General features: G+C 35.4%; 1 protein-coding gene across 2 annotated transcripts in view; it reads left to right on the top strand.

The window, feature by feature from the left end:
* The window catches only part of FNIP1 (folliculin interacting protein 1), a 132633-nt gene that overhangs the window by 59742 nt on the left and 45835 nt on the right, over positions 1-27056 (top strand). Inside the window, exons 3-10 of one of the 2 annotated variants that reach the window (XM_030869713.2) lie at positions 5141-5275; positions 8886-8986; positions 9250-9324; positions 10654-10745; positions 16681-16764; positions 17973-18044; positions 21049-21184; positions 23404-23605. In XM_030869713.2, coding sequence (XP_030725573.1) covers positions 5141-5275; positions 8886-8986; positions 9250-9324; positions 10654-10745; positions 16681-16764; positions 17973-18044; positions 21049-21184; positions 23404-23605 — 897 coding nt within the window. The remainder of the gene's footprint in view (positions 1-5140; positions 5276-8885; positions 8987-9249; positions 9325-10653; positions 10746-16680; positions 16765-17972; positions 18045-21048; positions 21185-23403; positions 23606-27056) is intronic. The other variant, XM_030869715.2, reaches the window with a different exon arrangement.

The following is a 27056-nucleotide window of genomic DNA, read 5'->3' as shown; positions in this document are numbered from 1 at the left end:
AGAACATTTATTTTTCCAACTCTATTATATTCTGTGAAAAATGACTCTTGAACATTCAGTGATTGTAATCAAGAAACTTCTTTTTTTTTTTTTTTTTTTTTTTTCACGGTACGTGGGCCTCTCACTGCTGTGGCCTCTCCCGTTGCGGAGCACAGGCTCCGGATGCGCGGGCTCAGTGGCCATGGCTCATGGGCCCAGCCGCTCCACGGCATGTGGGATCTTCCCGGACCGGGGCAGGAACCTGTGTCCCCTGCATCGGCAGGCGGACTCTCAACCACTGCGCCACCAGGGAAGCCCAAGAAACTTCTCTCTTTTGTAAAAGTTTATTTTTATTTTTTTACTTTTGATCCTCAGACCTTATTCAGCATCTAGTTGAAATGTGAAAATTATTGAGATGTGGTTTCTTTGAACACTGATATAGCCAAATGGATCAAGTGTGATTTGATCATATGATACTATCTTTATCTTGGACATTATTTCTGTGTTAACAATAATCCAGTGCATGTGCTCCCAGTGAATTTACATCGTCACTCACATGTTTCAGCCTTCATTGGTTATATACAAGAATAAAGTTGTACATCAGCAGATTCAAATAACTTTGGAAAGGTGAATACAAATTTTAATGTGTTAGAGTTTTGTACATTCAGAAGCATTGTACAAGTGCTAGTAGTTGAATTGTAATTGTGATATCAGATTTGGAACATAGGATTTGGTTAGTTAATTGAATCTATATAGAAGTTAATATACAGAAATCAGTAAACTCAGTATATACAAATAACTTCCAATTGGAAGTATGAAGGAAGCTAAGGCTCCATTTAAAATAGGAATTTTGTGGGATAGGGAGGGTGGGAGGGAGACGCAAGAGGGAGGAGATATGGGGATATATGTATATGTATAGCTGATTCACTGTGTTATAAAGCAGAAACTAAGAAACCATTGTAAAGCAATTATACTCCAATAAAGATGTTAAAAAAAAAAAGGAGCATGGAGGCTTCTAAGTAAAAAAGGACAAGTGCTTTAAGCATTTGGGAACTCAATAAAATTAATTTATTTTTTAGCACCTTAAAACAATAAAATAGCAATTAAAAAAATGCCTTTTCATAAACTTAACAAAATCTATATGTTTAGAACTTTAAAAATCTCCTGAGGTACATAAAAGCTTACTTGAGCAAATGAAAAGGCAAAATATATATTTGGGTAATACTTAATGTCATAAAGTTGTCCATTGTCTCTAAGTTGCTTTGTAAAATAATGCTATCTCCATAAAAATGGCAACCTTATTGTTGTTGTTATTATTATTATTATTTTTGGTGGGTGGTGGTATCTGGAATTAGATAGCAGATTCTAAAGTTCAAATGGAAAGAAATTAGCAATAATAGGTTGGAAAACTGAAAAAGAAAGAGTAGTGAGGTTGAGTAAGTTCTACCAGATTTGAAAAATATACTGTAAAGTCTCAATAATTAAAAGAATATATTATTGGAACATAAATAGATCAATAGACTAATGGAATGAAATAGAGGATCAGAAGTAGATCTAAATACATGCAAGAATTTAATATATGATAAAGGCATCATCTTAAATCAGTAGGGTAAAGATTAATAAATGGTATTAGATAATTAGCCAATTATAAGAAAGATAAACTTAGATTCATATCTCAAGTATATCAAACATTTACATGTAAAAAAAATAAAACTGTGACATTACAAAAAGATAACATGAGTTCCTATGTATCCATGGAGTGGAAAACACCTTTTAGCTATTGCTCAAAATGCAGAAGCCATAAAGTTAAAAGACTTACACATTTGACAACCAAATAAAAAAAGAAACGGAAATAACTTGGATGGTGGGCAAAGCAAAGCAAAAGCAAACAAAAAAGAAAAAAACTACCATGAGGAAAATCAGAAGATAAATGGTATGGGAAAACATTTTTATAGGATATAAAACCAGCTGGTAATCCTTCTATATAAAAAATTCCTAGAAATCAAGACAGGAGAAACATTCAGTAGAAAATTAGGTGAAAGATAAGACCAGGGAGTTCACATACAGATGGCCATTACACATTTAATAAGATTCTTCTTCTCATTCATAATAAGGAAATTAAAATTAAAACTATGTTGTGATTTTAGTTCTTTCCTTTTAGATTGGCAAAAACCCAAATGTTGCATGACAGTACTTTGCTGTTAAAGTGAGTGAGTGAAATGACATCCTTGGAGGGGTAGTCTGGCAGTATCTACCAAAATTACATGTATTTATGTTTTGACCCAGCAGTTCCACTGGCAGGGTTATTAACAGATGACTGGTTAAATAAGCTATAGTATATTCACACACTGGAATACTGTGTAGCTGTATTTCTTTTAAAAAAAACAATGAGGAAGATTTCTAAAGATAGATGAAAAGATTCTCTATGATATTAGTGGAAAATAAAGCAACGGCAGAACTGAATCACTTTTTCTGTAAGAGAAAAGGAAAGGGAATATGCTTATATTTGAAAAGAGATACTGGAAGGATAATAGTAAACCAATAAAAATGATTTTACTTATTGGCAATGTGTGGAGTGGGGAAAAGGGTAAAGAGTGGGATCTAGATTTCTTTGTGTCGATGAAAATTCAATTAACAATTAAGCTAAGAAGAAATAAAGATAATTTTATTTGAGCCAAATTGAGGATTGTAACGTGGGAGACAGATTTTCAGAAGCTCTGAGAATTGTTCCACTGGTCAGGAGTTAGAGAGGTGTATGTTTTTGAGAGAAAGAATCATGTATCATATTGACAAGTTAAAATTATAAATAAAGTTCATCATAGATTTTTTATAGTCAGGTATGCACATACAGAATGAGCCTTTAGTCAGTGTGATCCCCTGTAGAGGATGGGAAAGGAATATTAATTTTAAAAATTACAATGCTGGCATTAGAAGAAAGAGACTGTTTTTCTCAAAGTTGATTACATCCTCCTACCTTGAGGGGATCTGGTTAATGTATAATGCAGATGCACATTGAACATTGGGAAAGGCATGTTATGTGTATTTCAATTCTGACTTAGTTTGATTGTCCTGTTGTAGAGATTTTAGATCTATAAGACATTGTGCATAGAAGTGTATGTAAAAGCTGTGAGACACACACACACACACACACACACACACACACACACACACACACACACACACACACACACACACACACACACACACACACACACACCCTACCCCTTTCTCTGTACAGTGTCTTTTCTCTTTCCCATTCTTAAGTTATGGCTTTTTTGAAACCAAGCAGCAACAGCTTTGTTGGAAGATGGTCTAGTGAGGGGACATGGCACCATAGACATTGGCCTTCTAGGAGCAGAAATTATGCTTCAGTCCTGGAATTGATATATGTTTGTCCCTTTCTTCCCTCTAGCAAATTGCTTCTTGTTTCAGAGATTGGACATATATAGTTACCTCAGCCTGGAATGTCTTTCTAGCCCTCCCATTCTTCTTCTTTCACCTTAACTCCTATGCTTTTTTGTAGTTCCAGTTTAAATATCATTTCTGATCTGCCTAGACTAAGTTAAGTCTTTCTTGGACAGTTCACATAAACATCATTGCTCCTTAATCTGTTATCTGTAAAATGGGGATAATAATAGCACTTACTTCATAGAGTTGTTGTGAGGAATAAAAGAGTAAATATATGTAAAACAGAAGAGTACCTGACCAGATACTAGGTGCTATGTGAGTTAACTGTTGCTATCATTATTATTTTTATTAGACATATTTGAAATAGTGTATTTAATTATACTAATTTGTCTATTTGTTAAATATCTCCTTCTCCTGTTAGATTGTTAGTTCCACGAGGAAAAGAACTGTTTTATTCACTTCTTTTCGCTAGTGCTTGGTACACATAGTATTCAGTTACTTTTGTTGACTGATAAATGGTGGTTTGCAATAGTAGATAAGTCAGGCCAGCTGGGTTTTGAAGGATGAACATACTGGTAACTGTGGTAAAGCATTGCAATGTTTTTAGGAGTATCAGAGAACTTGATGGATTGCAATTTTGGTAGTTGTGAGCAGTGAAAGCTCTAGAACCTGTTCAGGAGGGAGAGGAGAACAAGAGGAATAAAGCAAAAAAAAAATTTTTTATTTATTAATTTTTATTGGCGTCTAGTTGCTTTACAATGTGTTAGCTTCTACTGCACAGCAAAATGAATCAGCCATGTATATACATATATCCCCTCCCTTTTTCTTTTCCCTGCCATTTAGGATACCACAGTGAACTAAGTAGACTTCCCTGTGCTATACAGTATGTTCTAATCAGCTGTCTATTTTATGCATATTATCAATAATGCAGTAGTGTCAATCCCAATCTCCCAATTCCTCCCACCCCACCCCTTTCCCCCTTGGTATCCATACATCCATACATTTGTTCTCTATGTCTGTGTCTCTATTTCTAAAGCAAAAAATTGAAATACATTCTTCTTCCATGCTAGATGGTACAGCCTTCTGGTCCTAAGCTCAGCTATTATTAAAAATGTAACTGTCCAATACATGGATGCGTTCTCATTTCAAAAGATTAAACTTACATATATATGAACGTACATTGAAATATGTCTCATTTGCATTTCTCTTCCTATTCCTACATCTCCCCAGTTTTTTTCCATTAAAATATGTTACTTACATTAGCTTGTAATGGGTATATTGTTATATTTAAGTAAATTTATAAATATTTTAAAATTCCTCAATTTTAATTTCTAATATGGGAAAATATTGATACATACATCACACATAAACAAAATGCCTTTGGGATCCTAAATAATTTTTAAGAGCATGAATAGGTTTTTGAGATCAAATAATTTGAAAACTGCTGCAGTATATAATTAAGTCCCAACAATGAACATTGTGTAGACCATTGTAATATAGAAAAATTCCCGTGATTTAATAATTTTGGTGAGAAAAGTACAGTTAAAAAATGCCACAAATATTATTATAGCTATGAGACAAAGAATAGAAAACAGTACTGGAGAAAATACAGTAAAATGCAAATAGTCATTATATTAAGGTTATGTTATTTTGAATTATTTCATCCTTGGTTTTTCCAAAGGTTTTTATGCTATAATTTATATATGGTGGAAAATCTGTTAAAATATGAATGGGAATAATGTCTCCCTTTCAGAAGCTCTGTAGTGATGCTCAAGTTAAAGTCTTTGGGAAATGCTGCCAACTGAAACCTGGAGGAGACAGTTCTTCCTCTTTAGATAGTTCCATGACTTCATCTTCTGATGTAAAAGACCAGTGTCCTAAGTACCAGGTAAGATCACTGATGTCTTTTATTCATTCACAAGTCTTTTTTTTTTTTTTTTTTTTTTGCGGTACGTGGGCCTCTCACCGTTGTGGCCTGTTGCGGAGCACAGGCTCTGGACGCGCAGGCTCAGTGGCCATGGCTCACGGGCCCAGCCGCTCCGCGGCATGTGGGATCTTCCTGGACCGGGGCACGAACCTGTGTCCTCTGCATCGGCAGGTGGACTCTCAACCACTGTGCCACCAGAAAAGCCCCACAAGTATTTTTGAGTGCCTACAACGTGTTATATACCATCCTAGGGACTGAGGATGTAACAGGGACTAGTGCTTACCCTCCTGGAGCTTACAGTATAGCTGGGGAGACAGATAATTAAGTAGGTAAGTTTATGAACTTCGATAAATCTTAGGATAGGGGAAGCATAGAGAGCTTTGGGCACAGGTAGCAGGGACATTTTCTCCTTTTTATTTCCCATTTCATATTTTTTAGGCTACCAGAATAATGTCTTATTTTATATACTTTTTAATTATTGAACTATGAAGATAAATATAATACAAGTCAGCTGTAGTATGAAATTAAAAGATGGCTGAAGTATATGTTATCAGAAATGTACATTTTCATTTTTCAAAATTAATGTGGCTGTTCTTTTAAAATATGGAATTAACCAATCATTTGACTATGTAGGAACTTCTCTATAAACTTATGTTATGTTGTTATATTTTACATAGGATCAGTACTTGGTTTCAAATAAGCAAATGTCATCTAATGTGAATTTGTGTCATTCAAGCTTGCATGAATGAATCACAGGTATTTTACATTTAGCAGTACCAAAATAGAATCCTGGACCTTTAAATTATTTATACTTAGGTAATTGTTTTTGGATAGAAACTAACCCTTATACCATATCAACATGACAGTATATGTGGAACAGCTTCGAAGTTATAAAAGTCCAGATGTTAGGACTACCTACATAGTATGTAGTCCTAATATCTACATAGGTCTGCCTGCCCTCCTCTATTCCTCTTCCATCTTAAGCATGTTACCCTAACAGGTTCCTAATAGTGCTGTGCTATGTAGGATCATTATACTTATGCCAATGTACAAGTTTTCTAATTTGATCAACTGTACAAACTTGCCTTTCTTCTTAATGTTATGCAGTTAAATAGTATTAGCAAATGGATCCAGACTGTAGAAACCCTGAAGCAGTGAGTGATTATAATTCTCATTTTGCATCAAAAATCCCTAGTTTTTTTTAAGTACAGGTTCCCAGGTTATATGTCTAGATATGCTAGTAGTAGGTTCATTATGGTCTTGGAAATCTGCTTTTTTAGCAAGAAGGCATTGAATTATTATAGCATATAGTTCACTACACTTGATAAAGTGTTATTTCAGGTAACTAGAACATTATTTTTGATTTATGGGGTATTACAGATTATTGCTTTCAGCAATGAGTACTTACAAAGAATTGAACTTTTAAATAAGAGCCTTTTTAAAAAAGCATTAAAGATAATAGCATTTTCTTAATTATATTCTTCATTATAGATTATGTCACATTAAAATATATAACATGTCAGTGACATTCATGATAACTATTTGGTATGTATTAGAGCAGGCAGAGAGAAACTTTAATAGCAAAGTATGTGGTTTCATAAAATTTATACACCAATTTATTTTTACTGTATTTTGCCTTCTGAGAATTCTTTTTTAATTATAATATTAAAATGTTTAAATGACTTGATATTTAAATTTGTGTAGCTTGTTTAATATAAGAAATATTATTTTTAGTCAAAATAAGAATGGAGTTAGATGCATTGTAACAAAAATGAGCTTGTAAGAGAAGGTTCTCATTTCTCTCATTATCCAGAAGCAGTTTAGTTTGCCAAGTAAGATTGGTATTGTTGATCTTAAAAGAAAAATAAACTACTTTATCGTTTAAAAAATTATTCTACTGTTTCTAAAATGTTCGTAATACCTAGACTTCTGGAAATAAAAACTTTGTCTTAACCAAATCCCAAGAATAAATGAGTTGCTTCTTGTAGTAAACTAGGTATATCAGAAGTGATTTTTTCTTAAAAAATAACTTTGTGCCTTTATTAAAATTAAGACTATAGCACTGAGAAAGAAAAAACAATATGTCAATGAATGTATTAAAAAACGAATGTGAACATAGTATGTATAATGAAATGGATTGCTATTTGAAGATGTTCTTTTTAAGAAAGGTGACAAAATGTAAATATATAGATTTTTTTTTTAACCCAAGGCAGGTAGTAAACAAGCAAACGAGTAAAAGAGAATCACATTATAAAAAGAAAAATAGTATGTAGATGTATTCCCTGGCTTTCATTTGTAAAATGGGGGTCCTCATCACTTTATTGTTATCTTCAGAAGAATCTTTTAAGTATTTTTAAAAACTCCTAGTTCTTGATTTCCCATGGTAGAATGGCATAGTAAAATTTGTGCATAATCCTCATTTACTATCTTAGATAGTTTTTTGGTCATCTTTCTCATCAGTTTTATTATGTTAATTGTATTGGTTAGGAATTGCATTGGGATATCCTATGAAACAGTGGCTTAAACAAATTAGGGATTGGTTTCTTCACATGACAAGTCTGCAGAGAGGCCATCTAGGCACGATAATTTATGGGCTTCAAGATGGCCTCAGAGACCAAGGCTTCCTTATCTTTCTACTTAGCCACAGTTACTGTGTACATACTTGTTGCCTTGTCGTCCTCTTATGGTGTCTTCATCTTCAATGATTTCCATTTATATTCCATTGACCAGGACTGTGTTGAATGCATGTAAATGGATAGTTCTGAAAGCTACCACTCCAACCACTGGTTTAACTCTTTGAATATAGAGACCAATTCGAAATCCCCTATCTGCAAGGGAGGCTCTGAAATGCAGTTTTTTTCATTTGGGCACATTGCTTCCTTGAAACAAATTGTACTTCAAAAAATAAGGAATAAGATATTTAGTGGTTAACTAGTTGTATTTGCCACAGTATATAAATAGTAACCAAATGGATGAGTCAATTTTTAGATTTTTTTGACTCCTATGAGGACAATTAAAGAATAATGGAAAAGAATAACTTTTTAAATCAGAATTCTTTGCAAACAAGACATTCTAATGCTTAAGATAAGTCTTTTTAAAAAAATGCAAAATATGTCCAAGTTTCCCCTTTTGCAAATGCTTCTTTTTGCACAATAGGAGCGGTAAAATCTGTTCAGCATGTTCAGTGAATTCTACTTCTTGTTATCTGTCCTGGAGAAGCATTGCATATGCCTAAGATGTGGCTAAGAATGTTTATTTGAGCGTTACTTGTAATAGCAAAAAACAGGAAGTAAGTTAAATGCCTGTCAGTAAGGGGAACAGGCTTGATAAACTGGTATTTTCATATAGGAGAATACTGTGCAGCTCTTAAAAGGAATCTATGTATAACAATATGCTTAGATCTATAAGACATTGTGAAATGAAGAAAATCAAGCTGCAGAACAGTGTATACAATGTAAAATCATTTAAAAAAACATTACGTAGAATACAGCAAAGGAATTATTAATAAAAATCAGTTTTTGAAATAGGTTTTAAATTCTGCAATTTTATTAATGTTATGCTTATTGTTTAGGGTTCTCGATGCTCTTCTGATGCCAATATGCTTGGAGAGATGATGTTTGGCTCAGTAGCAATGAGCTACAAAGGCTCCACCTTAAAGATTCATCAGATCCGGTGAGGGATTTTCTGATTTTTCTTAATGAATCCATTTTAGAATGTATAGTTTTTTAAAGATGGGAGAATTTCATATAGTCTTCACTCAGATTGAGAATGTCAGATACTAAGTTTATGATGTTTTATGGGTTTAATGCTACTTCATGGCTGTTGTAACTATGCTGTGACATCTCTGTGACTTAAACATTTTTATTTGTAATAAATTGGAAAGGTCCTTGTGTTTCAGTTTCGATGTCTCTCTATCTCTCTCTTTTTCTTCATAGTTCCCCTCCACAGCTTATGCTTAGCAAAGTTTTTACTGCACGGACTGGCAGCAGCATCTGTGGAAGTCTCAATACGTAAGTAGTTATGGATCAAGGGAGAAATGAATTCTTTAAGATCTGCAGAGTATGAAAACTAATAAGCTGCTTTCAGGATTGCAGCATAAATTCAGATTTTATTCCATCCCTTCAGTTTGAAAGTTTATGGAGGCCAGATTTTTTCCCCCAGCTTTGTTGAGATATGATTGACATACACCATTATGTAAGTTTGAAGTATATGGCATGTTGATTTGATACATTTATATATTGCAAAGTGATTACCACCATAGCCTTAGCTGCTACCATCCTGTCACATAATTACCATTTCTTTTTTGTGGTGAGAATATTTAAGATTTACTCAGTTAGCAACTTTCAAGATATAACGCAGTATTATTAACTATAATTAGCTTGCTGTATATTAGACACCCAGAACTTGTTAATCTTATAACTAGAAGTTTGTACCCTTTGATCATTTTATCTCCATTTCCCCTACTCCCAGTCTCTGGTAAGCATCACTCTGCTCTCTGCATCTCTGAGTTTGGCTTTTTTTTTTTTGCGGTACGCGGGCCTCTCACTGTTGTGGCCTCTCCTGTTGCGGAGCGCAGTCTCCAGACGCGCAGGCTCAGCGGCCATGGCTCATGGGCCCAGCAGGTCCGTGGCATGTGGGATCTTCCTGGACTGGAGCACAAACCTGTGTCCCCTGCATCGGCAGGCGGACTCTCAACCACTGCGCCACCAGGGAAGCCCCTGAGTTCGGCTTTTTAATTTCTTTTTAATTAAACAAATTTTTTAAAGTTATTTATTTATTTATTTATTGGCCATGCCTTGCGGCTTGCAGGATCTTAGTTTGCCAATCAGGGATTGAACCCGTGCCCCCTGTAGTGGAAGCACAAAGTCCTAACCACTGGACCGCCAGGGAATTGACTTTGTTAGATTCCACATATAAGTGATATCATACAGCATTTGCCTTTCTCAGTCTGACTTATTTCACTTAGCATAATGCCCTGAAGGACCAAAGTTGTTGCAAACGGCAGGACTTCCTCTTTTTTTCTTTTCATGGCTGAATAATATCCACTGTCTATATATATACATGACAGTCTTTTTTTATCCATTCATCTGTTGACAGACACTTGGGTGTGGCTTATTCCGTAAAACTTTATTCACAGAAACAGGCAGCAGACTTAATTTAACCCTCAGGGTGTAGTTTGCTAACCCCTGATTTAAATGATTAGTTGGTTTATAGTACTAATAGGGAAACTTAAAACTTAAAAAAAAAATGTTTTACACTTAAAATTTGAGGTATACAAAGAATTGCCATTAAGAGCATAAAACAAGTTTGGAATTTATTTTTTTTCTCCTCCCACTTAGGCTGCAAGACAGTCTTGAATTCATCAATCAGGACAACAGTACATTAAAGGCTGATAATAACACAATTATTAATGGATTACTTGGAAATATAGGTAAAACGGTTTTATACATTTTAAAAATGTTCTTAATAGTGTAGATAATAATGTTCTTAATAATGTTAGAAGACCAAAGAATTTCAAATACTAGAAGTGGAAAAGGGATTTAAATTGCAAGAATGTGTAATATTTATATTATTTGAAAAATTTAGTTTTCATATATTTGAACATAATGTTTATTTTGTACCTGATAAAAGAGAACTGCTGAAGAAATACCTAATTTGTTTTTTGGTTTTAATTTCGATGCATCTTTGAAAAGTACTTTTGTTGATGTAAAAAGCCCTTACTAGCTCTCTTGAATATTTCAGCTGAGGGAGACAGGTATTATACTTTCTCTCTTTTCTTTTCCCTAACCATAGAGTAATTTTAAAATGGTGCTTGTTTTTTCGACCTGTAATTCAGATGAGCAGATATTCAAATTTGATGTTTCTTAAGAGATTTATTAAAATAGCAGCTTATTTAGTAATTTGGTTAGTTTATTGTTTGTTATTTAAGTTCAACATTTTAAAGTGACAAACTTTCTAAAATTTCTGGTCCTTTGTTTTATCTTAGAAAGATCAAATAAATTACTGCTGACCATATTTCCAGTGCAAAACGAACCGTAGTGTATTAGAGAGTGGACAGCAGTTAGAATAGGATGAATGTATGCTAACACATATATATGGAATCTTAAAAAAAAAAAAAAGAAATTGATTCTGAAGAACCTAGGGGCAGGACAGGAATAAAGACACAGACGTAGAGAATGGACTTGAGGACGTGGGGAGGGGGATGGGTAAACTGGGATGAAGTGAGAGAGTGGCATGGACATATATACACCACCAAATGTAAAATAGATAGCTAGTGGGAAGCAGCCACAGAGCACAGGGAGATCAGCTCGGTGCTTTGTGACCACCTAGAGGGGTGGGATAGGGAGGGTGGGAGGGAGACGCAAGAGGGAGGTGATATATGTATATGTATAGCTGATTCACTTTGTTATAAAGCAGAAACAAACACACCATTGTAAAGCAATTATACTCCAATAAAGATGTTAAAAAAAAAAAAGAATAGGATGAATGTTTCACTCATTTCCTGTTTAGTAGAAATTTTTTTTTTTTTTTTTTTTTGCGGTATGCGGGCCTCTCACTGTTGTGGCCTCTCCCTTTGTGGAGCACAGGCTCTGGACGCGCAGGCTCAGCGTCCATGGCTCTCGGGCCCAGCCGCTCCGTGGCATGTGGAATCTTCCTCGACTGGGCACGAACCCGTGTCCCCTGCATCGGCAGGTGGACTCTCAACCACTGAACCACCAGGGAAGCCCTAGTGGAAATTTTTATTTGTAATTAATTTTAATAAATGTCAGTTATACATATTAGTAGAAAACAGTTTTTTCTCCCACCTTTAACAGTGTAGCATCCTATTATTTTTTATACTTCATGTTCATTCAAATAGCAGCTATTAATTAATTACCTACTATGGGCTAGTTGCAGTGTCAGACACGTGTTTTAGAAAGCATGCATTTCATAGAAAAATAGAAGTTTTGCTTTTTCTTAACTTGATTAGTTCATTCATTTTAATAAAGTAAAAATGTGACAGAAATAAGTCTTTTTTTCTTTATAATTTGGTACTTTTCAAAGCTAAAGGGGCTTATTAAAAGCTATTTTAATAATACAAATCCATTATGTATAAAGGTAAAGTACACTATAGTTGCTAGATATACTCAACTTCTCTGTTTTAGCATGGAATAGGAAATTAACGCATTTAACAAAGCACAGACTTTGTTATGAACGGCTTTTTCTTGCACATTCTTAATTGTGAATCAAGGATATTTGAGCACCATTTCTTATTTTCTTTAAATTTCCAATTAATCAACAAGTACTTATCAAGCACTTATTATATGCCAAGCACTCTGCTAGGCCCTGAGAATATAGTGGTGAACCAGACACAGTTCCTGCCTCAACAGATTTTTAGTTAGTGGAAGTCAGACAAGCAATACAATACAGTATACAATTGCAGTATACTGTAGTTAATTTTTGGACAAGACTAAGAGCATGTTGTGATAGAAATGAGGAGGAACACCCAGTTCAGTCTTGGAGTATCACAAAAGGCTTTTTTAAAGAAGTGAGCCTAAACTTGAAGAATTAGCCTGACAGTTGGGAAGAGAAATGTTCTAAGAAAAAACAGTAACATGTGCACAGACCTAGTGCAAGAGATCATTGAGTGTGGAAAGAATGTGAACAAATCAGTGTGGGTGGAGCACAGTGTGGATATAAGTAAAGGAAGTAAAAGGAAATAAAGAAGAGAGCAAGAGCCGGATCATGAAGGGCATTGTGGGTTACACTGAGGAATTTGGACTTATGCTTTGGATAAGCAGTTGGGTACCAGTGAGGGTGTGTTAGTTTGGGTCTTCCTCCTGGTTTTTAACAGGTGCCAAGACAGGTTTAAACATGCAAGGATTTTATTATTACTAGGTGAGAGAAATGAAGAGGGAGCTAGGAAGGGTTCAGAGAGCCCTCAGATTGTGGTGCAAGTTTGCCTTGAGTGAAAGAGAGGAATAAAAGCTTGAGTGGACATGTTCCAGCCTGCCATATAGTCCAAGGAGGGTTTGATAAGGCTGTGGACGAGTCTTTGAGTCAGAGTTGGTTGTCAGAAGTGACCCATATCTTGCCAAAATGGGCCTGCCTTACTATAGCTACTGTGTTTAGTCATTGGCTAGGCGCAGCCTGTGGGATATGTGGCCCTACACGAGCATGGCAGTGAATTTAAGAACACAGCAGCTGCGGTGCTTGGCCATTTGCAGTTCTTATAGCTGGAGAGTTTTGTGGTGCGTTCTCAAGGCAACAACAGAAGAGTTTTCACAATATAGAAACATGATCAGATCAGATTTTTATCTGCAAAAGAATATTCTAATTGCTGTAGGAATAGATTCAGATGAGCCAGTGGGGTTGAGAAAACACCCATGTTAGAAGGCTGCTTATGATAGTCCAAGTGACAGATAATGGGGATGTAGAGTAAAATTGTGTCCATAAGGATAAAGAATTGTTGAGAACTTTGTTGGGAGAAATAGAGTAGACAGGACTTGGTAATTACGTAGAAGAGGTGAGGGGAGAGGGGGAATCAGGGATGGCACTGAGCTATCGGGTTGTGTAATTGCATGGATATTGGTTCCATTCACCGGGAGGAACATGAGAAATTGGGAGTTGATGATTTTAGGTTTAGGCATGTTGAATTGGAATTATTGGTAGGATATCCAAGGGAAGATATCCATTGTAGTTAGAGAGAGAGAGATGTATTCTGGTGGTAGCTGCTGTAAGATAATGAATGTATAATAGTTTTAAAACAATAGAGGTTTTTTCTCACAATTTTCCTTAAAGCAGTGTTTTAGAGGTCCAGTCTCCTTCCTTCTTGGAGATCTACCTTCTTTACAATATGAGCTCCAAGGTTGTGCTCACCTACACAAAGCCAGTGGAAAGATTGAGTATGGAGAAGGCACATTCCCTTCAAAACCACCTGAACCTGAAAGTGATATACATCACTTTTGCTCATATTCCATTGGTGGTAACTAATCATACAGCTTCACCTGTATATAAGGAGGTTTGAGAAATATGGTCCCTAGCTGGCCAGCTGCTTCCCACAGACTACTTGATGTTATGCAAGGGAGAACACAATCCTTTTTTAGATTGTTAGCAGTTTCTACCGTGGATTTGAGAATTATTATCATATAAATGATAATTGAAAGCATAAGAATGAATGAGAAGGAAATATTGTTGAGGATAGAACCCTGGGGATGCTGGCTTTAAAGATGGAGTAGGAGAAGAGAATCACGTAAAGGAGACTAAGAAAAAAAAAAACTTAGTGTGTGTTATCATGAGAACTGAGGGAAAAAAGTTCAAAGTGTAATGTAGTCAGCATCAAATATGATGTAAGGTAGTGTAAGATAGTACGGAGTGCATTAAGTAACAGGAAGGCTTTTGGTGGTGGCCTATGTGAGTAGTTTCAGTGGGGAGAATAGAAGCCAAAGTTGAGGAAAGACTCAGAGGTTAGTCTTCTTTTCTAAGATATAAGCAGACATCCTCAAACTTCTTGGTTTCAGGACCCTTTTACACACATAGAAATTATTGAGGACCACAGAGAGCTTTTGTGTATGTAGGTTACATTTATTGATATATACTGTATTAGAAATTAAAATTCAGAACAATTTAAAAATATTTAGTAACTCATTAAAAATAACACTAATAACCCTTTTTATGTTAATATAAATAACATGTTTTGAAATAACTATACTTTCCAAGACAAGAAAACTTCGAGTGGCATTGTTTTACATTGTTGCAAAACTTTTTATTGTCTGGCTTAATAGAAACAGCTGGATTCTCATATCTTCTTCTGCATTCAGTCTTTTGTAATATGTTGTTTTGGTTGAAGTGTGTTAAGAGAGTATAGTTTCACATAGATATGTAGCTAGAAAAAGGAATGTCCTCAAGAATCCCTTGAAAGGGTTGCAGGGTCCCCTTAGGGGGTCCTTGGACCACATTTTAAGAACTACTGAACTATAGGATTAGATATAGGGGAGAAGGTAGAAGAGTTCTGACTGTATTTAAATGTTGATGGAAAAGGAGGTTATAAGGAGGATGAGGTTGGAGATGGAGGTGATACTGGTAAAGTGGAAGGGCCTAGCTGACTTAGAAGAATTAGCTTTGGAAGGGAGGAAGGGAGGTACCTCTCAGGATTTTTCACAGATAGTCCCTGCACATAAAGGGGACTTGAATAATGTTACTTGTTATTACTGCTCAGGCAGGAAGGAGGCAGGGATGAAAGTTGATTAAGTTTGGAGATTACGTTTGGAGATAGCATGGTAGGAGAAGGAGAGTTCCCATATGGTGATTCTTCATGTGTACAAACGTATACATATGCATACTGTACGAGACAAAGTCATGTGCTGAGAGTAAGAAGAGGTGGTAGGGAAGGAGACTAAAGAGAGCAGGTAAGTTTTGAGGTAACTAGGAAAAAATTAAGAAGGAACTGAACAATGAAAATGGAAGGTTTGCTGCACATGCATTATAATTATAGAAACTCTTGTTACAGAAAAATACCTATTAGCAATTTGAAAAATACATCTGTCACTTTTTAAAATGGAAAAGTCCCCAGTTCTATCCTAGATAAACCTCCTAGATGGCTATTTAGGCCATCTTGCTGAAGCATAACTAACAAGTAACTCAGCTGCTTGCTTCCGGGCTGGAATGTTACCCTCTCTGGGTCTTCAGACTCTTATCTTCTCTTGGTCAAGTGTGTGACAGCTACTTATCTTGGGCAGCTGGGAGTCTGGCCCTGACAGGCTGCATTGGCTTTCTTGCTTCCATAGTGGCTGACCCCTGCTCTAGGAACTTTGGTTTCTTCTGTTACTTTATAATTTACCACTAGTTTAGAAAAACCAATTTTATACTTATTTGTCAGTAGACCCCTTTTCTTTATTTGCACTTTGTTTTATTTTGTGTTCTGTTTTTTCGGTCAAGTGCTTAGGTGGTTTTCTTCTTAACTGTAGTTGCACAATATTGTAATCTTAAAACTGACTTTTTAAAAGATAAATTTATTTGGCAAATGTCAAATTATATAGATAACATTACTGTGCTGTTTTGAATCTTTAAAAACATTGTTTTAGATGAGAAAGGATTGAACATTTTACCTTGTATAGTGGAAGCTTATTTTTATTATTTATGTTTTATTTTTATTATTATATGTGGACTTATTAGTAAATTGTTATGTTGACATAAGCCATGACCAGAGGGAAACCATCCTGTTTCAAAAATAGGAAGCCAGCTTGAATTATTCTTACTTGTTTAAAGGTTTCCATCCATATCTGTTGGTCTGCTTTTGTACTTCCTTAGCTCACCTTTTATTCCTGACGCATTGTGGCTTCTCTAACAGCCCTCTTTCATATGTATTTTACGTTTCTGCCATGTAGGTCTTTCACAGTTCTGCAGCCCCAGGCGGGCATTCTCTGAACAGGGTCCGCTCCGCCTGATCAGGAGCGCCTCTTTCTTTGCAGGTTTGCCATGTGCTGTGTGGGTAGACTAGTTGGTGTGCCCCAGCGTCTAGAATTCATAGTTAAGCTGTGGAAACAAGAGAGTAGAGAAATGCAGTTGGGGAAGGTGTAGTTGAGAAAACATTGCTTAGGAAGTTTAAGAACTTAATATCTTTCTACTGAATATGTTCTTAAAGTTTCCAGAAACTAAGTTATCAGTGGAATTGACATTTTCATGAAATTTCAGTTTGTCATTTCTTATTTTGTTATGTAATAATGATTTTAACTTTAGAATCCTAAACCAAAATATAGTATGAACGTTATTTCTTATAATACCAGTGGAATTTCTAATGTGACACTATCTTGTTTCCATGGCTGAGTAGCTTCTGTATCATGGTTCATCAATCGCAGAAAATATCCTATCTTACTATTATTATAAAATTTCTGATCTACACTATTCCATAAGAATGATTTCTCTTGGAGCTAAAATTTAGATGAACAAGCACCATTATATTTTGTAAAAGGCATATATGACTATGTTTGTTTACATCATTAAATAGATGACTGTAGAGTGTGTTCATGCTTCTGTATCCAGGAAGTTGTATCCAACTTCTTGTTTTAATTAATATTTATTTTTCTTACAAATGTAAGATACAAACAATGTATATATATTATAGAAAATTTGGAAAATATGAAAAATAGGCAAAAAAATATATTAGCCATCTTGTCAACTGGAAATCACCTTATTTTGTTTGTTTGTTTTAAAACAAAATTGGGGTTATACTGTTCAGCTTTCTTAAAATTTTTATTATGGAGAATTTTTAAACATACATTTTTATAGGCAGAATAGCAGACAACCATCATATACCAGTCACTTAGCCCCAGCAACCATCATTCTTACTGGTCAGTAGATTGCCTTTTTTTCATTTAGCAGTATATTGTGAATATATTCATATATCTTTGAATATGCTTCTAAAATACTTATTTTAGTCATTCCTTGCTTCTTTAGGTATTATACCATAGATTATTTCATATTATATGTCAAATCTTCAGAGAGATCTCAAAGCTTGTTCAACTGAGTAATAGCTCTTGGTGTTGGGTTTGTGCCATGCTGTTGAAAAAAATAAAGGAATGCAATGAGATGAGCATGATTTAGTTTGCTACATAAAAGGAACAACATCAACCTGAACAGCACTGTATTTTATAAGTCACAGTTTTGTCTTGATTTGCAGTTCACAGCAACCCAATGGACATGCCTGGAAGAGAGCTGAATGAGGACAGAGACAGTGGCATAGCACGCTCTGGTAATGACAGGTTCATGTATTAATCCAATTTTTGATGAGATCACTGTTAGCTGACATTGATTTCCTTTTTTATCTTTAATTTTATCATCCAGTTTTATGTGCACAGTTTGTTAGTATTGATATTAGCCTTACAAGAGGATGGTAGAAACAGCAGAGATAAATATTTTAAATTAAAAAATTTTTCATGTTTAATGGTAAATGTGCCTGGTGGAACATGGCCTAGATGAATACAGGCTGGCTTAGGCTTAGCCAGTGTAAGAAAAATAATATTGCTCAAGAGACTGCTTAGATAGCATAGTAGAAAAAACACATTTGCTTATATCTGTTTTCTCCTAACTAGGGTTTAAAGTGTCAGACTGTCTCTTGCCCAGAGGAGCTTAGGCATTTTGAGCCAGTGTTATACATATTTCTTTGAAATACGTACTCTTCCAAAATTTGACAAAGTTTTATTGAAACATTGTGAGGATTAAAAAGAAAAAAACAAAAAAAACCCCAGATTCTATCCTTAACGAGCACAGCTTCTAATGAGAGAATAGCCAGGAAAATCATCTGTCATAGTTTATTGTTTGAGGTGTTCTGTGATAGACCTGTGGAGAGGTTCAGAAAAACGGCACCTAACTTAGCCTGGGCAAGGGGCAGGTTGTGAGTAAAGCTTTACAGAGTGTTGATACTTGAAATAAATAGGAGTTATCTGGCCAAAGGCATGAAAGAAGGACATTTCAGTTAAAAGGAAAAGTGTCAGGGCTCAGAGATAAGCATAAGAGAAAGGTGGAGTACTCTTAAGTTTGAATTATTGTTGGGTATGAGAAACTTTATCCACTGTGATTATCTGTATGTGTTGTCACATTGCATGGCTCTGCTATCTAAATTGTTCACAAGTCAGTTTTGAGTCTGGATGGAGACTCCAAACTTCCCATATATTGTAATCCCTAGTTATGCATGAGAAATTTCAAGAAAATTTTTCAGATACCTGGACTCTAATCTTGAAGATTCTTGATTTACCCTAGAGAAAGGCTTAGGCATCTGTATTTGAGGAACAAAAAATGAAAAACTCAACCACTGATTTTGATGGACAGCTCGAGTTAAGAACCACTACTCTAATAGGAGAAGTCTCATCTTTCAAATAATCTCACCCTTCTTTTCTAATTGAGTTATTTTTGTTCTTAGGAACTAATCTAGAGTGTATTTCTCTTAATACTGTTTGCATCTATGTAATCTAGAGATTTCGTTTTCTGTGGCAGGAATTTAGTTTTCATTATTTATCCAAGATTTCAGAAGTGATAAATTAATGTCTCTATACTTCATTTTCTTCATCTGTAAATTGAAGGGCCTGGCAAGACTGATCTGTAAAGCTTCTCCAAGCCATTGAATTCATATATGCTGTTTAAGTTAATTGCATATTTTCTTCCTTTTTCTGATTGTGTTATTTTTAATAACAGAATTTGATAAAACAGAGCTTTTCCAAATTTAGAGTAACATTTGATTTCTCACAGAAGCCATACCCAGATTAGTTATACATGCCTAAACTTAGACTACAAAGTTTTATACTACTAATTGATAAAATGTGGTATTTTCAAGAAAGTAGTCCAGAATTAATTCATTGGTGGCCCAGATGTTTGCATGGCACATAGAGCTCTCCCCTTTACCGTTGAATTTGTCAGAATTCAAATGAACATATTTTCATAATGATAATCTCTTAGTTTTCAGTCCCGGTGTCCAAAATAATATATCATCTGGCATGTATCTTTTTATAGATGATAATAATACTTCCCTTTTGATTATTTTACAAATTTTCAGTGTGTGTTTATAATGATGAAAATGGGAATCTATAATATTTCTAAACAAAAGCAAGCCCTTGAGGTCTTTTTCTCTCTAGATTAAGTGGAGAGAAGGAGTGAATCCCCCCATAAAAGAAAGGATTTTAGCTTTTAATACCCCAGGCAGGAAACAGAGCTTTTGGATTGCAGAGAAGGGTTTTCAGAAGAGAATAATTTCCATAGTTAGGGGATTGCAGCACTTATAATCAGAGTGGACTCTATTGGGATGTGTCTGTTCCAGAGAGCAGTGTTCCAGAGAGCAATGTTCCAGAGAGCAATCTATAGGATTTACTCTTTCTTGGAGCTTGATAGGTATAGTCATGACTCTTGGTAAAAGTACCCAAGCATTCAGAGGTGGCTACCTATGCACAAGTGATCCATGAGTACTTCTTTTTTTTTTTTTTTTGGCCGCCACGCAGCATGTGGCATCTTAGTTGCCCGACCAGGGATCGAACCTGTGCCCCCTGCATTGGAATTGTGGAGTCTTAACCACTGGACCGCCCCGGAAGTCCCTCCATGAGTACTTTTTTTGTGTGTGTGGTACGCGGGCCTCTCACTGTTATGGCCTCTCCCGTGGCAGAGCACAGGCTCCAGACGTGCAGGCTCAGTGGCCATAGCTCACAGGCCCAGCCACTCCGCGGCATGTGGGATCTTCCCGGACCGGGGCATGAACTCGTGTCCCCTGCATCGGCAGGTGGACTCTCAACCACTGTGCCACCAGAGAAGCCCCACTCCATGAGTACTTTTAAATGATGTTTTAAATGGCATTCAAACACTTATTTTCAAATTAGCTTTTGTTCTTAAAATCCAGCTGCTGCATTGGAATTGAACTGCATCGTATTTAATTTAAGGACTAAGGATTCAGCTAAGCTAGGAGACAGTGTCATGGCCAAAGGAATAAAGCTTTATTTCAAAGTAGCATTTTCGTCTGGGGTGGGGGTGGGGAAGGTAAGGATGTCAAAAGGGGATTGTATCAGGGTCTCTTGCCAGCTCACTTTTAGTATGTGATTTTTTTCTGGGACCTTGCTCCAACAATGATGTATTTTTTTAAATGGAAATTTTAGAGCCTCATTCAGCAAAATGGAAAATTTGAGTCACCACTCTTAAATTTGTTAAAAAGAAATCTGTTCTTGTTTTTAGTAATTATTAACTTATACATTATACTTGTTCTTACTCTGACTTGACAGCATCTCTCAGCAGCTTGCTTATTACACCATTTCCCTCTCCAAACTCCTCACTTACCCGAAGTTGTGCCAGCAGCTACCAGCGACGCTGGCGACGTAGCCAAACAACAAGTTTGGAGAATGGGGTGTTTCCTAGATGGTAAGTTGGGACTTTTTTTTTTTTTTTTGCGGTACGCGGGCCTCTCACTGTTGTGGCCTCTCCTGTTGCGGAGCACAGGCTCCGGATGCGCAGGCTCAGCGGCCATGACTCACGGGCCTAGCCGCTCCGCAGCATGTGGGATCTTCCTGGACCGGGGCACGAACCCGTGTCCCCTGCATCGGCAGGTGGACTCTCAACCACTGCGCCACCAGGGAAGGCTGGGACTTTTAATTTACCACAAGATTGAATAGTTCCTTTAACACAGTTGTGTATGTTAAGAGCCTGGACCTTGTATTTTGTATTTTTCAAGTCTGGAACTGGAAACTTTTAAAGTGTACTACATTTTAAAAAATTGTGGTAAGTTATGCGTAACATACAATTTATTATTTTAACCATTATTAGCTGTATAGTTCAGTGGCATTAAGTACCTTCACATTGTTGTGCAGCCATAGCCATTCACGTCCAGAACTTTATCTCCACAAACTGAACCTTTATACACATTAAGCAATAATTCCCCATTCCTCCCTCCCCTTAGCCCCTGGGAACTACTATGCTATTTTTTTTCTCTGTAAATTTGATTGCTCTACATACCTCATATAAGTGGAATCATAGAATATTTATCCTTTTATGTCTGCCTTTTTCCACTTTAGCATGCCTTCAGGGTTCACCCATATTGTAACATGTATCAGAATTTCATTTTTTTTATGACTAACATTCCATTGTATATACATATACATTCCATGGTATATACATTTTGTTTATCCACTCATCTGTCCTTGGACATTTGGATTGCTTCCACCTTTTGGCTGTTGTGAATATGCTGATATGAACGTGAGTCTACAAATGCCTTTCAAGTCTCCACTTTCAATTCTTTTGGTTATATGCCCAGAAGTGGAATTTCTGGATCATATCATAATTCTCTGTTGAAGTTTTTAAGGAACTGCCATACTCTTCACCACAGTGGCTGTACCATTTTACTTTCATTCCCCCTAGAAATGGCCAGGGTGTTTTTTTGTTTTTGGCCACGCTGCATATCTTAGTTCCCTGACCAGGGATTGAACACGTGTCCCCTGCACTGAAAGCGTGGAGTACTAACAACTGTACCGCTAAGAAATTTCCCTGACTAGAACTGCACAAGAGTTCTAATTTCTCCACATCCTCACCAGTAGTTAATTTCCTTTTTTTTTTTTATTTTTAATAATAACCATCCTTATGGGTGTGAAGTGGTATCTCCTTGTAGTTTCAATTTGCATTTACCTGATGGCTAGTGATTTTGAGCATGTTTTTGCTTTCTTATGGGCCATACGTATGTTTTCTTTGGAGATAGTCTATTCAAGTGTTTTACCCATTTTTAAATCAGGTGTTTTTTTTGGTGGTTGTTGTTGAATTGTAGGAGTTCTTTATATATTTCTGGATATGAATTCCTTATCAGATATATGCTTTGCAAATATTTTGTCCCATTTGATTAGTTACCCATTTATTCTGTTGATAGTTTCTTTTGATACACAACAGTTTTTCATTTTAATGTAGCCCAATTTATTTATTTTTTTCTTCTGTTGCCTTTACCTTTGGTGTCATATCCAAGAAACCATTGCCATATCCAGCGTCATGAAGCTTTTACCCTGTGTTTTCTTCTAAGGGTTTTATAGTTTTAACTCTTCTGTTTTGGTCTTTGATCCATTTACTGCATGTTTTGATATTTCAGTTTTTCATGTTTCTATTTTGGCAAGTTAATTCATTCTTGATAGATTTTTTTTTTTTAGTCTGTGTTAAGTACAGCTAAAGATGATGAAGCTTCTTGTTTCCTTTTTTATTCACTCCCTTTATTCCTTCACCTTTGATTTTATTCCTGGAATCTAAAGGGGAGATAAGTATATTCTAGAACAGTGAAGAGATTGTATCAGACTCATCTATAAACCTTAAAATTCAGGCTCTTTTAGGTTGGTTATACATTGGGATTATCTACTTTTTTAGTGACTTCTTATTGAACAAAAATGTTTCCAATCTGACTCTCTATTAAAATTTCTTACAAAAATATCAGTATAAAGGAATAGCCAGTAGATTTCTCAAAGAAATACACAATTGGTATGGATTTTTAGATTTACTTGATAAAACACTGGAAGACCTTTAGCTTGCCTACATTTAATTAGCAAGGGGATTGAATTGTGAATTTAATTATTTTTATATTTTTTTAAAATGAAAAACCATTTATTTTTAAGGTCTATAGAAGAAAGTTTTAATCTGTCAGAGGAGAGCTGTGGCCCTAACCCAGGGATTGTGAGGAAAAAGAAGATTGCAATTGGGGTAATCTTTTCATTATCCAAAGATGAAGATGAAAGTAACAAATTTAATGAATTCTTTTTTTCACATTTTCCTCTGTTTGAAAGCCACATGAACAAATTAAAGAGTGCAATAGAACAGGTAAGCATAGTTATGTTTATGGTTTATTTATATTTTTTATTTTATTTTCCTTTGAATCTTATTCTCTTGCTTAAGCATTGTGTTTATTCATTTGGCAGAAAAATTAACAGAATCTGTGCAGGTACACTACAAAGTGATCTGAGAGATGCAAAGTAGACTTCAGCTCCTTTTAAGAAGCCTACTACCTAAAAAAAGTTGTAAGGTCATTTATCCATTCAATAAATAAGTATTTGAGGGCCTAGAATGTGGCAGGCACTATTCTAGCAACTGAGGATAAGATGTGAAAAAAAGCAACACTCCTGACCTCATGGCATAGAAAATAAACAAATGAATATATAAGATTTTAGATGGTAATAAGTGCTATGGAGAAAAATAAAACAGAGAAAGCTTTTTAAGGAATGCTGGATGGAAGGATTACAAATTTTTATAAGATAGTCAAGAAAGCTCCTGATAAAATGACATATGGTCCAGAGATATGGAGGAAGTCAGCTATAACCATCTGAGAGAAGAATGCTCCAGGAGGGGCAAAGGAGTAAGCCTGATGCTTGAGCATCAGCAAGGAGGAGTAAGGATGCCAAAGTGGCTAAGTTAGAAATAGGACCAGATCATGTAGGAATTTATAGGATACCATGGTATGAGCATTGGCATTTACTCTTAAGAAAGATGGGAAACCATTGGAGTGTTTTGAGTAGGGAAATGACATTATTCATGAGAATCACTCTTACTGCTGATGGAGAATAGATTTCAGGGGCAAAGGTGGATGCTTTGGGATCAATTACAAAGCTGTTGAAGTAATTCAGGTGAGAGATGGTGGATACTTAAAGCACTTTCTTGATGGAATTGGTGACAAGTGGTTGGATTCTGGATATTTTTGAAAATAGAGCTAAGGAGATTAGCTGATGGACCGAATTGGGGTTAAGACAAAGAATAATAGAGGTTGACTTGGGATTTTTCTTTTGAGCAGTAAGAAGGATGGAATTGCCAGTACTAAAATGGGAAAACTACAAATGGAACAGGTTTGGTGGAGGAAGATCAGCAGTTTGTTTGCAGTGCCTCCTGTACATCCAAGTTGTTGTGAGTCTAGAGTTTAGGGGAAAGGTCCAGGCTGGACAGTCACCAGTGTATATATGGTATTTTTAGCCAAGAAACTGATTGAGAGAGAGAAGAGAGGAGAGGAGATCCTAGGCCTGATTTGTAGAGCGTTTCAGTAGTTAAAATTTGAGGAATTGAGAACCAGCAGGGGAGACTGAGGATTGGCCATTCAAATAGGAGGAAAAACAAGAGAGAGTACTTTTAGGGGTGAGCCAGGTGAAGAAAGTAGTTTAAGAAGTTAGGAGTGATCAGTTGTGTCAAATGCTGCTGATAGTGCATGTAATAAATTGATGTAACGTAAGAAAATTGTGAATATATGATAGAACATAAAGATAACTAAAAAAGAAGGAAAATCAAAGTTTTTTAGGAGTTCATAGGGAAGAAAAATGACTTCCTACTGGGAAGATGTTTCATTTGAACTGTATCTTAAAGGATGTGTAGGATTTTTTAAACAAAGTTTTGAAAAATGGATATCGCAGAATAACAAGAAAAATTGATATCCTTGTCGCCCAAGGATAACTCATTAACATTTTGCTGAAAGTCTTACCCAGGCCTTTTCTATGTGTATTGTACTTTTACTTGATTGGGACTGTGCTGTGTTCATGCTGTTTTAATTATGTGCCCATTTTGAAAAATTCATCATTGTTAACATACACATTTCTCATTTTAAATGGTTCTTGAATATATTTTAGTGGCTTTCCTCCATTTAAATAACTCTTTTATTAGGTCATTTCTGCTTTTTCACAGTTATAGCTACATTGCAGTTAACATCTTGGTGAATTTTCCAGATTATATTTTATAAGAGATTCCTATAAGTTGAACTATCAGTGGGTGTAACTAAAGTTCTTAATCCCTGTGACAATATGCAGAAAGGAAAAGATACAAAGAGGAGTAGTGAGTGATATGGCTGGCAGAGCTAATGGTGACCAGATCACAGAGAGTCTAGAATGCTTGCCAGAATTTTTGACTTTGTTAGGCTGTCTTCAAATTGTACTATAGGAACATTATTTTGGCAGTATGTTTAAAAGAGACTAGTAAAAGAGAGTAGAGATGCGAGACCAATTAGAATGTTCTAGAAAGCAGAGGATGCATTTCAGTAACTCATTAGTGTCTGAGGATCATCTGCCTCTAGAGAAGACACTATATTAGTTATTTACATTAAATCTGTTAAAGACAAATAGATTATTAGCAGTACCTTTTTACTGAGCAGATGAGTAAAGTACATTTTCATTTACTTTTTCAGAAGTTCAGCACTGGTGACATTTTCTACAGTTTGCTGCAGTCTCTTTTTGTAGTCTGTTGTTGCCAAAGTCAATACATGGAATATTAAGCTGTGGTTGAACTGACATTTCAGTTACTTGCAGAAGTGTTTAAACTTTGTATAAAACTTGAAATATTCAGGCACTATAGAACTCATTAAACATTACTTTTTAAATGTTTTAATGTTTTGTTCATTCTATACCGAAAGTGCACATTGCAGTACTTAGAGTTGTGTGGATGTTTGTTCAAGTTTAACATCTTATTTCTTAATAAAGCTGAAAGATAAAGCTGAGTGAATACTTTCATATAAATGAATAGGACTTAGTTTAGAACGTTCTGTAGTTGGTAATTAATCATAGAATGTAGTAAACACTGAACCATCCAAATAAGTTATGTTCTAGGGCCAGTTTTCAAACTATCACTTACTTATTTTTTTAATGAAAATCTATGGATGCTGTTTCTGAGCACTGTGGGAATTATTTCAAAGTCTGCGCTACCTTTTGAGATCTATAATGTAAAATTTTTTATTGTTGGTAAAATTAAGGAAGAATACTGCTCGATTCTAGCTAAAGAATATTTCTTTATAAATTGGGAGTCTCTCAGCAGTTAGTGAAAACATAAAGTTAACTGTCACTTTTACCCTATTGAAGCTTTTGGATGAACGTGAATGATTCTGGCCTGAAGTAGTCTAACATTTTCTTAAATATATGTTTAAACATTTTAAAAATAATGTGTAATTACATAAGTAATGCATAATTACATATTTTTGAAAAAGTTTTAAAAATTTCAAAGTTCTTTCTGATATCCATATTCTAATCCTGATCCACTTTTTGTCTACCTAAAGCAGGACTTATCAACTTTGGCTAAATATGTTTTTAAGAAAGCAGATATTACTAATAACTTGATACATCTTTCAGTAGCATCTTTATATTTTAGATTTTAAAAAAGGATTTAGTTAACAGAACCATTGTTTATGAAATATTAGTGAAACCCAGGAGCTGTTGTTACTGACTTATCATTTTATGATCTGTTTGGGAGAAAAAAGTTTTATGTAACCCAGAAACTGTCAACATCATCCTCGTTGTGTGTTGACATTCTG

This window comes from Globicephala melas, chromosome 3 (assembly GCF_963455315.2).
Source record: "Globicephala melas chromosome 3, mGloMel1.2, whole genome shotgun sequence".
Taxonomy (NCBI): domain Eukaryota; kingdom Metazoa; phylum Chordata; class Mammalia; order Artiodactyla; family Delphinidae; genus Globicephala; species Globicephala melas.
The sequence above is the reverse complement of the archived record's forward strand: the minus strand, read 5'-3'. Positions and strand labels throughout refer to the sequence as shown.